Raw genomic sequence first — 17,812 nt, 5'->3', positions numbered from 1 at the left:
AGGTTCGAGGCCATCGACAGGGGAATGGAAGCCCAGGGCAGAGATATTGCAGACATGCAAGAGCGCGTGGTGGAGACCGAGGAGTGGAATGCAGAGCTGAAGGGGATTCTCGCCTCTTCCCTCAAGCAGCAAAGGAGGCTACAGGAGAAAGTAACTGACTTAGAAGGGAGATTGAGAAGGAACAATATTTGAGTTTGGGGAGTACCAGAGGGCGAAGAGAAGGATTCGGCACCCGAGTTTATAGAGCGCTTGATTCGCAAGGAGCTTAAGCTCAGGGAAGATGCCAGTCTACAAATACAATGTGCTCACAGAGCGTTGGCACCAAAACCTGCCCCAGACAGGAACCCCAGAGCGATCACTGTCAACTTCCTGCAGTACCAAATCAAGGATGACATCCTCAAAAAGGCCTGGCAGACAAAAATCGAGATTGGGGGAAAGACAGTGACGTTCGACCACGACTACCCAGCAGAGGTGGCTGCAAAGCGCCGTAGCTATGCGGGACTGAAGAGAGTTCTAAAGGGAGAAGGGATTAAGTTCCAGTCACCGCTAACGTCATTGAAAGTCCACTGGCAAGGAGGCGTCCAGACCTACGGCAGTCCACAAGAAGCTGCACGGGCGAGGGAGGAGAGGGGAATGAAGGTGGATGGACTGATGGAGGAACAACAACCGACGCTGGAGCAGCAGCTTGAGGCCGCTTTCAAGTGGCGCAGAGTTGGGGACCAGGAGACCGACGTCGCTGGGAGAGCAAGGAAGGAACTGATGCGGTTCACTTGGAAGAAGTGAGAGGAGACGAGAAGAGATTATCTTTGGAGCCTATACCACGGAACAGGCACGAACTTTTGCATTTTCTATTTGGATTCCTACTATTTTTCTCAAAGACTCTTTGGTTCCTGACTGATTTCTGAAAGTTACGTAAGTAGCCTGTAGACATATTTTATTTGGGCGAAGGATGAGGGGAAACACTGCGGTTATGCATGCTATGAGAGACGAACCGAATGACATAGCCCACTCATGTATAGAGTTTTTTTTAGGGTTAGCCTACTTATTTTACTGAATGGGGTATTCTATTTTATTTCATTCTCCATTATGTGGGATGGTTTGGACAGTGTGGGCCGGGAGTGATGGTTGGAATATGTTGGACATTTTTAGCGTGAACGGAGGACTTCAGTTTGGAGAGTTTTCCATCGCTAAGGGGGGCCCTGTTACGAGAGGATTTCCCCTCTCCCCACCGACAGGGGAAATGGGGAGAGATAAAGAACCCCAGTTTACCATGGGAGATCACTTTTTTGTTTACTGTTTAGTTAGAACAGCTGTTGCTGATGTTTTTTATGTGTCCATGTTTAGCTTATGGGTAATGAAAGTGCATTGGGGAACTGATGTATAATGCAGCATGAAGATGTTAAAGTGGTATCACTGAATGTGAATGGGCTGAGTAGTCCAATTAAGAGGGCAAAGTTTATGGCCAAATTCAGAAAAGAAAAAATGCAGGTGGTGTTTCTGCAGGAGACACATTTGTCTACAGAGGAACATGAGAAACTAAAGAGATTTGGGTATAACAACACATTTTATAGCACTTGCCACAAACAAAGTAATAGGAGAGGGGTAGCCATATTAATAACAAATTCAACCAAATTTGAACCTGAAAAAGAAATGTGTGATAGGGAGGGAAGGTATATAATGGTAAAGGGTAAATTAGAGGGACAGAGAGTGACACTGATCAACGTATATGCACCTCCAGATAGCAAGAAACCCTTCTTTGAATCATTATTTGACATCATTAATGTAGAACTAGAGGGGTTCTTAATATGTGGAGGGGACTTCAATATGGTGATGAACTACAATCTAGATACGACTAGTACAAAGAAGAATAGGACATGGCTTAATAGATATATGAACACGCAACTGGTTGATTTGGGAATAGTAGATGTTTGGAGAGACCTACATCCCTTGGAGAGAGACTACACACACTATTCAGACCCACACCAAATGTATTCAAGGCTGGACTATTTCTTCATGACAAAGGGAGATATGCATAGGGTAGAGGACTGTAGGATAGGGGTAGCAGATTTATCAGACCATAACGCAGTCTACATGACAATAAATTTAAACAAGAGAAGGAGGACTACAGTGTGGAGGATGAATGTGGGGGTACTGAATGACAAAGACCTGGTGGAAAGGATAAAAATGGATATAAATAGGTATATAGAGGAAAACGATAATGGGGAGGTAGATCCAACCATTCTCTGGGATGCGCTTAAGGCCGTCATTAGGGGGAATTTGATGGCACAGACAACGCTGTGCAAGAAATCCAGACTAGTGAACTACTAGACACAAATTGGACACTTAAAGGACTTGGAGAGAAAACATAATGCCACAAGTGACCCAGAGGTACTTAGACAAGTGAAAGAAACAAAGAATAAAATAGATAATATATTACTGTCAGAAGTGGAAAAGAAGGCTAGATTTGTCAAACAAACCTATTATGAAGGAGGTCCCAAAGCAAGCAGATTACTGGCTAGACGTATAAGAAAACAACAAGCATTGAACACCATATACAAAATTAGAGACCCCAAAACTAATGATTTGCTTACTGAACCAGACGAAATAGAGAGAGTATTCAGGGAATATTATCAAAACTTATACACACAACCAGCAATGGCAGACGAACAAAAAATGAGAAACTTCCTGGACAGGTTGGATCTACCATCAATAGGGGGAGAGCAGAATACATTATTAATGGCAGACATCACAGAGGAGGAGATGGAAAGGGCGATCTCTAGGATGAAGAACAATAAATCTCCTGGCAGTGACGGATTCCCCTCAGAATTCTATAAACCCTTTAGACAAGAGTTGATCCCGGTATTGATGGCCTCATTTAGACACACAATTAATGAAGGGAAAATCCCTCCCTCATGGAAGGAGGCCATTATCACAACCATACCCAAAGAGAGCAAGGATCAAGAGCATTGTAGCAGCTATAGACCAATATCAGTACTAAATGTGGACTACAAGATGTACACCTTAATAATTTCCAAAAGATTCGAGACATTCATGACTGACATTATAGGCGAAGACCAGACCGGCTTTATTACAGGAAGACACGAAGAATAGTGCAACTTTAGTTAGTGTAGACGTAGAGAAAGCTTTCGACAGTGTCAATTGGACTTACTTATATAAGGTGTTAGAAAGATTTGGTTTCAATGAGGAATCTGTCCAGTGTATTAAGGCATTATATCAAGAGCCGACTGCTAGGCTCAAGGTGAATGGTAGTCTCACAGACCCCTTCTGTCTGGGAAGGTCTACTAGACAGGGGTGTAGTCTCTCTCCAACTCTCTTTGCAATATTCATAGAGCCATTGGCACAGGCGATTAGGCAGAACCAGGACATCAAAGGGGTGGAGGTGAATGGTAGAGAACATAATATAGGGCTGTTCGCAGATGATGTGGTAGCCTACTTGGAGCGACCCAGTGAGTCCTTCCCTGCACTGATGAACCTACTGGAGGAGTATGGATATTACTCAGGATACAAACTTAATGTTACCAAAACACAGATCTTGGCCATAAACTATGCCCCCACACCAGAGTTAGAAGAGAAATACTAAATTAAGTGGAATTCAGAAACAATTAGATATCTGGGAGTGAACATCACAAAGGGAGTGGGGAAGTTATACACTGCTAATTACATTCAGATTAATCAGGAACTCAGACGGGATATAGGAAGATGGTCAATACTACAATTGGATCTTAGTTCAAGGATAGAAATAATTAAGATGAATGTATTACCGAGGCTACTGTACCTGTTCCAAACTCTGCCAGTAATGATACCACAGAAACAGTTTATGGAGTGGGATAGATGGATATCCAGGTTCATTTGGGGGGGTAGGAGGCCAAGAATTCGATATAGCACCATGCAGCTCCCCAAGGACAAAGGGGGCATGGTAGTACCGAAACTACAAGACTACTTCTATGCTGCACAGCTCAGGGCCGTAACTTGCTGGTGTAATAGAGAATATGTAGCTAGATGGAAGGATATGGAAATGAAGGTGGAGGCTAGCCCAGTACAAATATTAATAACTGATAGGGAATTGTTTAAAAGGGAAGAGGGATTGCTGGACCCAATAACTAAATTCACATTGTGGATTTGGTACTTGGTAGTGAGACAGTATGGACTACAGAATGAAGCAAAGATTCTGAGGTGGATAACCCATGACAACAGATTCAAACCAGGAATTAGTGATTGGGGCTTTGAGAGATGGGCACATAGTGGTATTACAGCAATATGTATACTAATTGAGAGGGGGGAAATACAGAGTTTTCAGGCTTTAAGGGAGAAATTTGATTTGGAGGCAAACAAACTTTTTCGATATTTTCAGGTGAGGGATTATTATTTAAAGGAAATAAAGTTAGAAGAACCCAAAGAACAGAACATGATTATTAAAATAATGATAAATGCATATGAAGGGAGAAAACGTAGAGTAATCTCAGCTCTATACCAAGCTCTAGGTGCCAGTGGGGGTAATTCAACTGACTATATTAAAGAAAAATGGGAAAAAGAGCTTGGAATAGAAATAACAGAAGATGACTGGTATAATGTGTGCAAGGGCTCAACACTCAACCACTGGCTCTAGGGTATGGCGAGAATTTGGGTGGAAGAACATTATAAGGTTTTTCATAACACCAAAGATTAAGGGGAGATACACACCAGATCAGAAATCATGTTGGAGGTTGTGTGGACCATACACATGTGTTTTGGAAATGTCAAAAGATGGAGGGATATTGGGAGGGAGTCTGGAATGTGCTGAGGGAGATACTGGGATATGAGATACCAAAGACTTGTTTGGTATTATATCTGGGGAACATTCCACAAGAGGAGGTACAAGGAGGAGATAAATACCTGGTGAAAGTATTATTGGGGGATAGCAGGAAGGCAATTACAAGGGCCTGGTATAAGGTAGACCCACCTACTAGGGAACAGTGGCAGAGTGTTGTGAGGGAGATTTATGATATGGAGAGGTTCACGCATACCTTGAGAATGCGGAGGGAACAGTTTGTAGGGAAATGGGAGAAATGGAATTATTACAGAAGGGGCGAGGGTGATACCACTAGTAATTATAGTAATGGCCACTGAACAGGACAGAATTGTTGCATTGTGACTGAATGGAAGGACCTATAAGCTACTAATGGAAGTGTTTTTCTTTTGTTGTTTGTTTTTTTGTGTATTATTGTAATTAAATGAAAAAATCCAAATAAAAATTAAAGTTAAAAAAAAAAAGAAAATGCTACTCTGCTGTGTCAAGGTTATCTAGACTGGATGTGTTTCAACATCTGGGACATTTAAAAAGAACGTCAATAAACTTTGTTTGTCAGGGTGCTGTACCTGTTTCTCCCGGGGGTTTGTCTGGGAGGGGTCAGAGGAGCTGACGGCTGGCTGCAGTAACTCCTCCCTCCACCTGGGGCAGATCCAGGTGAAGTGCCCCAGTAGATCTCATTAGAGACCATCTCCAGTCCACCTCCTCTGGGTGAACTGGAGGGTGAGGATCCAGAGAGCCTGCCGCTGTCCAGACTTCCAGAACAGGAAGTCAGTGAGGACAAAGTCAGGTTCTGCTCTGTTTGTACAGGTGAAGAAGAGGACGACGAAGAGGGCGGGGACCCCTGGAATACTGAGGGGGGGACCCCGCGTTTCAGCCTTGGGGGGACTGGAGGTAACAGCCCCACAGCGTCTGACAGAGACAGGCTGCGGCTGGTCCTCGCCCTCTGAACCTGGCTTAGTCTTTGGCTGGGTGTGGTCAACTTGTCATTGAGGTCAGAGGTCAGTCTAGCATCAGGTGTGGGCTCATCCCCTGAGGTCAAGCCCTCTAACACAGTAAAACATATGGACTCCTGGGAGAGCCTCCTGGGTGGGGGTGGTGCAGGGTCTGGTGTTGGACAGAAGTGGACAGGTGCGGTCCTGCGGCGGTTGAAGACAGTTCTGGGTTTGGGAACTGGCTTCACCACAACTCTGGTGCTGCTGGATTCTGAGTCTGTCAGCATGGCGGCGAGGTTTGGAGCCGAACTGTTCCTGAACATCTCAAAGTTGACCGGTCGTGTGGATCGACGGGGGAACACAGCGCTGCGACCAAGCTCCAATGAAGAACCGTCCGTCACAGACTGACAGCGCTCACGTGGGAGATCAGTCTCTGCTTTCTGATTGGCTCTCTGAGCTTCTGTCCTCTGAAGGTGACCGACCAATCGTAGGATTCTCTTCCTGTGTCCAGTGGCAGTTATACCCAGACTGACGAGGGCGTCATGATCCAGGTGTGTGAAGTCTCTTGCCGACAGGAGACCAGCTCGACAGAAGGTGTTCAGGTACCTGCAGAGAAACAGCATCAGTCAACTTCAGTCCAGCAGGTTGGAAGATGATGGTACCACCTCAGTGTGAACCCAATACTTATACACTGTAAACATGATGACATCATGATGTTGATTCATCAGTTCCCAAACTGAGGAAACTTTCACAAAATTTAAAAAGCATCACACCGGATGGAGCCGTCCATCCGTCCCTACCTAACCTACCTGTCCCAACCCTGACCCAAACATAAACATGTTTGTTTTCACCAACCTTTATTCACCACTGAGTCTGATCAAGGTTTTGACTCTGAGACGAGGTTTTGACTCTGAGACGAGGTTTTGACTCTGAGACGAGGTTCTGATCAAGGTTCTAGCTCTGAGATGAGGTTCTGACTCTGAGACAAGGTTCTGGTTCTGATCAAGTTTCTGCTCTGAGACGAGGTTCTGATTCTGAGATGAGGTTCTGACTCTGAGACGAGGTTCTGGCTTTGATCGAGGTTCTGGCTCTGAGATGAGGTTCTGGCTCTGTAGCTACAGGCGGTTTAATGTGTTTATGTTAAAGCTGCTTCATCTTCATCATGAGGAGGAAGATGACGGTCCTGACCTCTCCAGATGGATCGCTGACAGAAGCGTCTCAACCGGCGTGCTTCCATCCAGCGAGGCCATGACGACCAACATGGAGTCTGGGTCTGAGGTCTCCTCCACGTCCAGGAACCAGCAGGTCCATCACTGACCTACAGCTGGGACAGAGGACAGTCCATCTGCAGGAGACAGAGACACAGAGTCTGATCATCATCATCATCACTGATGGTTCCTCATCATCAGGAACTGGACCTGATGCAGCCTGTGACCATGGCAACCTGTGATGTTTCACCTGTGTCACCTGTTGTTGTTTGTTGAACAGCTGATCAAACAGATTTTTTTAAACTTTTAAAGTTTGAATACAGAAGTTCAACAGTTCACACACTGTGTTTCCAAAGTAAAGATATAGATATGTCTCTATAGATTGATAGATAGATGGATAGATATAGACTATTTATATATATATAGATATAGAGCTTTTATTCTCACACTCACTGTTGAACACTCATCAGGGGTAAGAAATACATTGATGCCACCCCCACCCCCCCAGCAGCAGAGCAGAGCCTGTTTTTACTGCAATGAGATGGTATCACTGTGACCTTTGACCCCTGAAGGTCACGAACCCCCCACTGCCATCTACAACGACAGAATGAACAAAACATGATGATGTCAGCAGGCAACACAGCTGCAGGACTGTTTCTGAATGTCTGCAGCAGGATGACCTCTGACCTCTGTATAGATGGGGGGAGGGGGTTTGGAAACACTGCTGCTGGCTAACACGCACGCACACACACACACACACACACACACACACATACACGCTGATGTTTGTTATTTGTAACATGTCGTTTTAAATGTTGTGACAGGTGATGACATGTTCACATGATCTGAAAAAAACTGGTCCAAGGGTTCCAGAGATCCTAACACACAGAGAACAAAGACCACCAGACACACACACACACACACACACACACACACACACACACACACACACACACACACACAGGATACAGGGAGTGTTTGCAGCTGAGGCTTGTTGCCCCAAGCTGCAGGGTGGAGGGCTTTCAAAGAAATAACTGTGTGTGTGTGTGTGTGTATGTTTCCAGATTTCCTGAAAAAGGTTGGAATGTGTTTTGTGGGGACCAGATCTTGGTCCTAATGAGACAAAAGATCATTTTTGTGGTCCTGTTCCGGGACCTGGTCCTGGTCCTGGTCCTGGTCCTGGTCCTGGTGCAGGTCTGCACGTCAATTGAGACGACAGGTGAGTCTCTAGATTTGTCACAGTCACTAAAGGTTCTGACCACCCCTTGATGATGTCATCACTCAGTCAGTCATAGAAAAGACAGAAACATGACTGAGAGTAAAAATAAAAATAAAAATAACACACACACACACACACACACACACACACACACACACACACACACACACACACACATACAGTAGCAGTGTGTTCAGTATGAAGACAACGGCTAAGGAGGAAGTGAGTCACTGCAGCTTCCTCCTCCAGAGTCCAGCTGCTGCACATGGAACCAGTCAGACCAGTCAGACCAGTCTCTGTTCTGATCTAAGATCAGCCTCACAGAGACACTTTCCTCCACCTGGATTCTGAATTTAATGTCCTGATCAGGACCTGCTGTCCCACCTGAACCTCAGACGATGTCACAGGAAATGAAAACTTTATTATCCTCGCCATCAGAGTCCTGGTGGTTTGGGGTCTCTGATCCTCACAGAGACACAAGACCTGGACCAATGACACAGAGCTCTGAGCAGGTCCAGTCTCTGTGGAGGAGGAGGACAGAGAGGAAGCAGGACTCAGCAGAGAGAAGTCTGATCTGCAAGGACAAAGAACCAGAGGCCACAGAGGAGGAAGAAACCAAGTCCAGGTTTTCAGGGAGACAGGAAGTGGGTGAAACTGCAGATAAAGACTGAGGGAAAGGACACAAACAGACACTCCCATCCTTCATCCTCCCCCGTCCTCCTCTGTAGTCCTGCAGCTGGTCTGAGAGCTGGTGTGACTACAGAGTCACAGCCTCAGAGCATCAGACCTCCTCCACAGGACTTCCTGGACCTGGATGTTTTCTTCCATGTGAATGAGACATGAGGTGGTTGGACACAAAGATGACAACATCTGTCTCTCATGGACTCAGTACATGTTCAAGAGGTTTGGACTCAGTCTTGCTGGTTTCTCCAAGCAGAGCGAGTGATAGGCTGAGAGACATGTCAATCAAACAACAACACCCCCACAAACAAAGACCTCTGTTAGAGAGAGATAGAGAGGGAGACAGAGAGAAAGTGGGCAGAGGAAGGAAGAGAGGGAGAGACTGACCTTCATTCTTCACCTCCACTGAGGAGAGAGAGACAGAGAGAGAGAGAGAGCGAGGAGGGAGAATAACGGAAGGACAAATAAAAGAGAGAGAGGGGTGGGCGAGCTAGCAGTGTAATAACAGTGAGGCTCTATTGTGACAAACAGAAGGTGGATTGTTCAGAGCTGTGACTGGAACCACACACAGACTCACTGGGAACACTGGGAACTCTGGGTAACTGAGCACACACTGGAAACACTGGACATGAAGGTGTGTGTGTGTGTTGGGGGGGGGGGGGGGGCAGGTCCAGGATCTGGACTGTCCTCTGGACTCTGAGGAGACTCTGGACAGGAAGGGGACTCTTTTCTGTGGTGTGTTCATGGGCTGTAGGAATCTCAGACAGTCACATGATCACCCATGAGGTACTGTACCACCGACCAATCAGCAGCCTCCATCACCAGGAATCAGCTGCTCAGGTCCCGGATCAATCAATCCTCTAAAAGGTCCTGGATCAGTCAGATATCAGGTCCGTCATATCACAGCAGTTTCTCTCTGGGAGTTTCTGAAGAGGAAGACCTGTTGCTCTGACTTCCTGTTACTGTTCAGGAGAACAAGTGGTAACAGACACACACACACACACACACACACACACACACACTCTCACACACACACACACACACACACACACACACACTCTCACACACACACACACACACACACACACACACACTCTCACACACACACACACACACACACACACACACACAGACACCCTGTCCGTCCTATGTTGTAATCAGCTGACTGATGTCGTTACTCTGCAAATGATGTGAAAGCATTTCGAGAATCGAACTTCCACATGAAGCACAACGCCTCAGCTGATCATAATCATCAGCTGTGACATCATCACTCATCATCAGCCTCAGTGCCTCTGAGCAAAGCACTAAACCCAGACCTGCTCACAGACCAACACCTGCACAGGTGGAGACCGAAGACAACCGTGGACATTCATAGACCTCGGCTTCATACCACAAGACAGAAGTTCAAACCCCGCCTATTTTCTCACCTTCACACAGCATTGACATCACAGTGACATCACAGTGAGCATTAATCAGGTGTCTGCAGCACAGACTGAGGTCTGGTTTACTCTGAAGCTTCAGCTGAAACAGGAAGTTCAGTTTCCTCTTTACAGGATGTTTGTGTTCCATGTGAACGCCCCGTTTCCCGCGCTCCTGAACGTATCACGCCAAGCCACCGCCTCACTGAGCACTGTCTCACTGCAGATTGTCTCACTGCAGATTGTCTCACTGTCTCGCTGCAGATTGTCTCACTGTCTCACTGCAGATTGTCTCACTGTCTCGCTGCAGATTGTCTCACTGTTTTACTGCACACTGTCTCACTGCAGATTGTCTCACTGTCTCACTGCACACTATCTCACTGCAGGCCGTCACTGTCTTACTGTCTCACTGCAGATTGTCTCACTGCAGATTGTCTCACTGCAGATTGTCTCACTGTCTCACTGCAGGTCGTCACTGTCTTACTGTCTCACTGCAAATTGTCTCACTGCAGGCCGTCACTGTCTTACTGTCTCACTGCACACTGTCTCACTGCAGATTGTCTCACTGTCTCACTGCAGCTCGTCACTGTCTTACTGTCTCACTGCACACTGTCTCACTGCAGACCGTCACTGTGTTACTGTCTCACTGCAGATGGTCTCACTGTCTCACTGCAGACTGTCTCACTGTCTCACTGCAGACCGTCACTGTCTTACTGTCTCACTGTCTCACTGCAGATTGTCTCACTGTCTCACTGCAGGCCGTCACTGTCTTACTGTCTCACTGCACACTGTCTCACTGCAGATTGTCTCACTGTCTCACTGCAGGCCGTCACTGTCTTACTGTCTCACTGCACACTGTCTCACTGCAGATTGTCTCACTGTCTCACTGCAGGCCGTCACTGTCTTACTGTCTCACTGCACACTGTCTCACTGCAGACCGTCACTGTGTTACTGTCTCACTGCAGATGGTCTCACTGTCTCACTGCAGACTGTCTCACTGTCTCACTGCAGACCGTCACTGTCTTACTGTCTCACTGTCTCACTGCAGATTGTCTCACTGTCTCACTGCAGGCCGTCACTGTCTTACTGTCTCACTGCACACTGTCTCACTGTCTCACTGCAGACCGTCACGGTCTTACTGTCTCACTGTCTTACTGTCTCACTTCTCACTGTCTCACTGCAGGCCGTCACTGTCTTACTGTCTCACTGCACACTGTCTCACTGTCTCACTGCAGACCGTCACGGTCTTACTGTCTCACTGTCTTACTGTCTCACTGCAGATTGTCTCACTGTCTTACTCTCTCTCTGTCTTACTGCAGGTGTGGATGCGGTCTGTACTATTAATAGTTATTGTTAAAGTAAATAATATAAATAATATTAAAGTATTCATGAAGTTTTTATAAAATTTAAAAAAAGTTTTGTTGTTTTGAAATGACATCGCCTCAGTTCACGCGCTCTCAGTCTGGTGGGTGGTGCTCCCTCATTTAACAGGATTTTACTTTATCAAGTATTTTAGATAGATGACGTAACTGACCTGCAGAGACCCTCCAGCTCCACCCTGCTGGGAGCTCACCACCCCAACCTGTCCCACTCAGAGTCCAGGTCCCTGTTCAGATCCAGTCTTAGTCCCTCTCTGTCTCTGAATGAATCATGTCTCATCCACTTCATCCAAACTTCCGCTCTGCGTCAGTCCCTCCGTTCTCACAGAAAACGGACTGAAACTAGAGACTGAGAACCGGGAAAGCAGAACTGTTGGAGGACTCAGGACTATCAGCGGGACGAGCTGCTTCCTGCAGGACTCACCGACACAGCCCGGACCCTCACATCAGATCTGCTCCCGGTCTCAGCCACATACAGATTTAAAGTGTCTCACCTCTGATCCGGTCTGGTTTCTGGTCTCTGTTCTGGTCTCTGTAGGTCTCTGTCCCGGGAAATACACCAGTAAAGTCCGGGGCTGGTCTCAGGCAGACTGGGGTCTCAGGGAGGAGAAACTCCGCTCTGACCTCAACGTGAAGTTACACTGAACAGCCGCTGCTGCAGCTTCCGGCTACCGATTTCAAAATAAATGTGTCGAGCCAGAAGAGCATGCACTGTTTCCGGTCAGTGTACTTCCCAAAATAAAGTAAATAAATCGGTAAAACCAGACCAGTGATTTATGAATAATAAACAATAATGGAAAAAAATTATACAATGTGATGATACATCATGAGCGGAAACAATCATTTAGGACTTATATCCTTATTTTATTGATAAATGATCAAAATAAATAAATTATATTCAAATATTAACAAAAATCAAATCAAATAATTTTCCAAAGTCAAATCAGTAATCAGTGTTACAGGATCCTGTTCACACTGAGTTCACTACATTTCTGGTAGTTTCTGTTGTCATGACAACAAAGTGAACTGTAGGTGTGAACAGTGGTTGTGTTCTATCCACAGTGTACATAAACAGCGCTCCCTGCTCCCTGCTCAGGGAATATCAGTTAAGTGAACTTCCCTCGACAAAATTCTTTAATTCGGAACACCCTGCAATGTCATCAACGCAGACATCCTTCTTCCTCTGTGCGTCACCCTGGTGACGTAAACACCTCGGATACGTGTTGCTGCTACTGTGGACATTTTATACTACTGAAATAAAATATTGAATATATATTAAAACAAAAACTGATACTATTACAAAACTTATTCTATGTAACTTGTGAATAAATGTCATTGGGGTTAGGGTTAGATGTTGTCCATTGTTGTTTTTTGGCGCACCTGCAAGGTGCAATGACTGATGGGTAATCTTCTCGTCAACTTCCAGCAAACTGATAAACCTTTGTTCAGTTCTTCTCTGCTCAGTACACAGTTCCCTTTGAACTGAGCACCTTTTGCTCCCTATGGTTAGGAATCTTACTTAACATGGCTGAATACCTTGTGCAGTCCACTTCACAGGGAACTACTAGGCGATCGGAATGCACCTAGTGACTCTGAGCTCCACAGACGGAGCAGGTGAAGGCCCAGCAGGACCTGGGCTGTACTGGTTCTCCTGCAGTGGACTGAGTGTGCAGAGAGGAACACTGTGTCCTCTCATAGCCTCAGGACCTGGACTACGGTGGAGTTTCCTCCAACAACAATCAGAGTCCTGCAGACAGGAAACAGGAAGCGCCTGAGACAATAGAGTCCAGAGAGGATCCGGATCCAGCTGCATTCTTCAGGCTGAAGGAGGATGCAGTCACACATCAAGTTTTCCTCATCACCGCAGGAAGAAGGAGTCAGACTAGAGACCAGTCTTTAGTTTTCTGTTTCAGATATTTATTTCTGACCATGGACCTGCTCACAGTCCTCCACTCTGCAGAGCCGGTCTCTGTCAGACTCAGAGGGGCCAACACAGAACCGCAGACCACCAGGAAAAAGTCCTCCACAGTCTGTGACATCACCTGGTCCGACCTGGTTAGCGCCACCTTCTGGTCTGGATTGTGAACATCTCCTGAACTATGAAGCTCAGGGTTCCTTTAATCAAGATGAGACCTGCAGAGACCAGATCCTGCTCCTCAGGTTCATTACAGACCTGCACAAACTTCAGATCAGCTGATTTTATCTCTTTGTTCTGTTCCTGAGGTCAAAGGTCAAACTGTAACTTTACAACTTTATTCAGTAACACTTTATTTACAGCTTCATTAATTTCTAATAAGTTCTTGAGTTTCCTGAAAAGAGGAAGAAGAAGAACAAGAAGAGGAGGAAGAAGAAGAAGAACTGATACTGAAGTGTAATTATTTTGTTTTTTATTTTGAAGAGTGAATCAAACAGAGGTCTGGGACATTCTGAGTTCATTCATTTTATTTTGAAGGCCTTGTTATGGAGCCTGTACTCACATCAGTGTATCTAACATCTGTATCTAACATCTGTCTCATAACCAGTGGTTACACATGTTACTCAAGTGTGAGTGATGAAGGATGAAGATGATGATGAAGCTTTTAAAGGAGTCTGTCATTGAGATCTGATGTTTCCTCATGTAGCACAGATACTGAATCCTTCAGGACCAGGACCAGGACCAGGACCAGGACCAGAGCCAAGATCAGGACCAGGACCAGGACCAGGACCAGGGCCAGAGCCAGAGCCAGAGCCAGAGCCAGGACCAGGACCAGGAGCAGGACCAGAGCCAGGATCAGGGCCAGAACCAGGGCCAGAGCCAGGACCAGAGCCAGAACCAGAACCAGAACCAGAACCAGAACCAGAACCAGAGCCAGAGCCAGAGCCAGGACGAGGACCAGAGCCAGAACCAGAGGTCTGGTCAGGGCCAGAACCAGAACCAGAACCAGAGCCAGAGCCAGGATCAGGACCAGAGCCAGGACCAGAGCCAGGACCAGGACCAGGACCAGAGCCAGGACCAGGACCAGAGCCAGCATCTTGATGCAGAGTTCATCAGCAGCACAGTTTTAATTGTTTCATCAGTTCAGAAACAAACTCTTTGAATCTGAACTTTATTGATTTCAAGCAGAATCAGTTTACCACAACAAAGATAGATTATGGGAAGATGCTCCTCTCTATGTGTGGATTCACTTCTCAGTGAAGACAGACACACTGACACTGACCTGCTGCACACACACACACACACACTTCAGATGTTTAAACAGGCCGACTCGTTGAAGCAGCAGTTCGTTAACCTCACACTTGGTCACAGTTCAGGTTGTAGTGAAGTTGTTTGTCCACTGGGAGGAGCTGCAGACTTACATACAGGTGCACACACACACACACACACACACACACACACATACACACACACACACACACCTGATGTTACACCTTTTCTCTACATTAACAAACAGACTTTAAGGTTAAACCATGAAAAGATTAAAATCTGAAACATTTCACACTTTTATTCAAACATCGTCAGCTGATATTCAACAGCAAATATTATGATTTCTTTCACTCAGAGAACCAAGTAACTGCTGCCACAGGGGCCTGATCAGAGGTCAGGGGTCAGGAGGTTAGGGGGTGTGGGGCAGGAGGTCAGGGGTCAGAGGTCAAGGGTTAGGAGTTGAGTGGGTCAGGAGGTCAGGGTTCAGGAGGTGAGGGGGTCAGGGGATTGGGGAAGAACACTTAAGGTGAGTGGAAAGTTGTGCCACATGACCAGTTGTTATCATCATCAATGGAATTAGAGTCTCTTTGTAAATTTTGTCACATGACAGAAGTTATTCATTTATTGCTGCAACATGCTGTAACATGTTTGGATCATCAACATCTTTGGATCATGTGACACTCACTCCCCACCCCCTACAACTGTTAGCATCTGATGGTTAGCAGCTAAATGCTACAGCAGGCAGGAAGCTGACCCCAGATCAGACCAGATCAGGGCCGGACTCTGAAAACCACATGAAGAACTGGTTTTAACCCATTTATACCGGATACTGCGCAGCACAACATTGCCCCTCCCGCCGGTTGCTGCGTAGCGCAGCATTGTTGATTCCTCGTCACTTTCATGACGCATGCAGCATATAAATATGTAAAATATGTATAAATATATCATGAAAATGACGAGGAATCAACAATGTTGCGCTGCGTAGCATCCGGTATGAATGGGTTAAAGCTGTTGGTTGGTTGGGACCACCGGATCCAGCAGAACCAAAGGAACCATTGGAACCATTGGAACCATTGGAACCACTGAAACCATTGAAACCAACAGAACCATTGGAACCAACAGAACCAACAGAACCATTGGAACAATTGAAACCATTGAAACCAACGATCAGAACCAGTTCAGGTGCAGTCTGGTCCTGTTCTGATCAGTGTGAATTTCTTGTGAATTTCCAAACACACACAAACATAAAGCAGAGAGACATCAGTTTGCGTGTCTAAGTGTCTTCGTCGTCGCTGTGGTGCGTCTTCTCCTCGCTCACACCACTCTCGTCGATGTTCTCCAGGGAGTCGGCTCGCTGCAGCGTCAGCTCCAATGCGCTGATGCATGGCAGCGTGTTCTGCTCTGGAAACATCCATGGCTTCAGGGTCGGGTTGTGCTTCTTCTTCCAGTCCGGATACTTCAGAGACGCCTTGTAGATCTTCCTCATCGCCTGAGAGGAGAGAGACACAGAGACAGAGCTCTTTATACCTGATAAGACAAGGACCTGTTTGACTTTCACTGCTCAGAAAGTGATGATTTTACCTTTGGAGCCACAAACTGAGAGACTCTGTTCACCACCCACTTTGGTAGAGACCCTGCAGACAGGGACAGAGACAGGGACAGAAACAAGGACAGGGACAAAGACAAGGACAGGGACAGAGACAAGGACAGAGACAGGGACAGAGACAGGGATAGAGACAGTGACAGAGACAGGGACAGGGATAGAGACAGGGACAGAGACAGTGACAGAGACAGCGACAGAGACAGCGACAGAGACAGGGATAGAGACAGGGATAGAGACAGGGACAGAGACAGGGATAGAGACAGGGATAGAGACAGGGACAGAGACAGGGACAGAGACAGGGACAGAGACAGGGATAGAGACAGGGACAGAGACAGGGACAGAGACAGGGACAGAGACAGGGACAGAGACAGGGACAGAGACAGGACGTTACCGCTAAAATAAAAAAGAGATAAAGACTGAGTTCTGTATTTGTGTGAATGTACAATGAGCTAACACAAACAGACACACACACACACACACACACACACACAAACAGAGACAGTAACAGACACACACACACAAACACACAAACACACACACAAACACACACACACACAAACACATACACACACACACACACACACACACACACACACACACACACACACACACACACACACATAGACTGGGCTACTGGATTTACTGGTTATTTACCAGGTGACTGACTGCTGAAGATGAGGGTGTGTGTGCTGCGTTTAAAGACAGTGGTAAAGGTCAGTGTTGTCCCCTCACCTCTGGGGTCCACCTGGGTCAGGTAGTACAGGGTGGAGCAGTTGGCTCCATTGGACTGGATCAGGTATCCAGTGAGCAGGGACACAGCGCGGACGTAGTCCTTCTTAGGAGGGTGTTGCTGTTCAGCCAAACACAGACAGGTCAAAGGTTAGTCCACTGCTCTCCGAATCACCTGCAGGACATGAACCTCATGAACCTTTTCATTATAACGTTGACAAATGAGAACAGTGAACCCAGGTGAGTCCAGGTGAGGTTTAAAGTTCTCTGGGTGGTCCCCTCTTACTCCAAACCAAACGCCAAAATAAAAGAACACAGAGACACTGACCGGGTGTTTGACAGAGTAGTTGATGATCAGGAAGTCGTTGCCCAGGGGAAGCCAAGATCTCATTGTCACAAAGTCTCTGTTCTTCAGAGGACTCGGACATTTCCCTTCACACACACACGCACACACACACACACACACACACACACACACACACACACACACACACACACACACACATTAACAGATTAATACAGAGAGGTTAAGGATGAACACACAGAGCTGCAGAGCTTCACTGACAGGANCACCCCCGCCCCCCCCAACCAGAGATACAGAACACTAAAATAAAAGTGTTGAGTCAGTCGCAGCTTCCCACAGAACATA

At 46.5% G+C, this 17,812-nt stretch overlaps 2 protein-coding genes across 2 annotated transcripts in view; both read right to left on the bottom strand.

The window, feature by feature from the left end:
- Positions 1-12,182, bottom strand: part of arap3 (ArfGAP with RhoGAP domain, ankyrin repeat and PH domain 3) — a 29,139-nt gene extending 16,957 nt beyond the window's left edge. The window contains exons 1-3 of the mRNA XM_022761351.1: positions 12,142-12,182; positions 6,931-7,087; positions 5,377-6,348 (exon numbers count right to left, since the gene is read on the bottom strand). Of these exons, the coding sequence (XP_022617072.1) occupies positions 5,377-6,348; positions 6,931-7,004 (1,046 nt within the window). The 5' untranslated portion in view covers positions 7,005-7,087; positions 12,142-12,182. The remainder of the gene's footprint in view (positions 1-5,376; positions 6,349-6,930; positions 7,088-12,141) is intronic.
- Positions 12,183-15,992: 3,810 nt separating this feature from the next.
- LOC111233515 (START domain-containing protein 10-like) overlaps positions 15,993-17,812 on the bottom strand; it is a 9,290-nt gene continuing 7,470 nt past the window's right edge. Inside the window, exons 3-6 of the mRNA XM_022761346.1 lie at positions 17,492-17,595; positions 17,167-17,284; positions 16,413-16,465; positions 15,993-16,320 (exon numbers count right to left, since the gene is read on the bottom strand). Coding sequence (XP_022617067.1) covers positions 16,105-16,320; positions 16,413-16,465; positions 17,167-17,284; positions 17,492-17,595 — 491 coding nt within the window. The 3' untranslated portion in view covers positions 15,993-16,104. The remainder of the gene's footprint in view (positions 16,321-16,412; positions 16,466-17,166; positions 17,285-17,491; positions 17,596-17,812) is intronic.

The sequence above is a fragment of the Seriola dumerili genome, unplaced genomic scaffold (assembly GCF_002260705.1).
Source record: "Seriola dumerili isolate Sdu_G_001 unplaced genomic scaffold, Sdu_1.0 BDQW01000398.1, whole genome shotgun sequence".
Classification (NCBI taxonomy): Eukaryota; Metazoa; Chordata; class Actinopteri; order Carangiformes; family Carangidae; genus Seriola; species Seriola dumerili.
The sequence above is the reverse complement of the archived record's forward strand: the minus strand, read 5'-3'. Positions and strand labels throughout refer to the sequence as shown.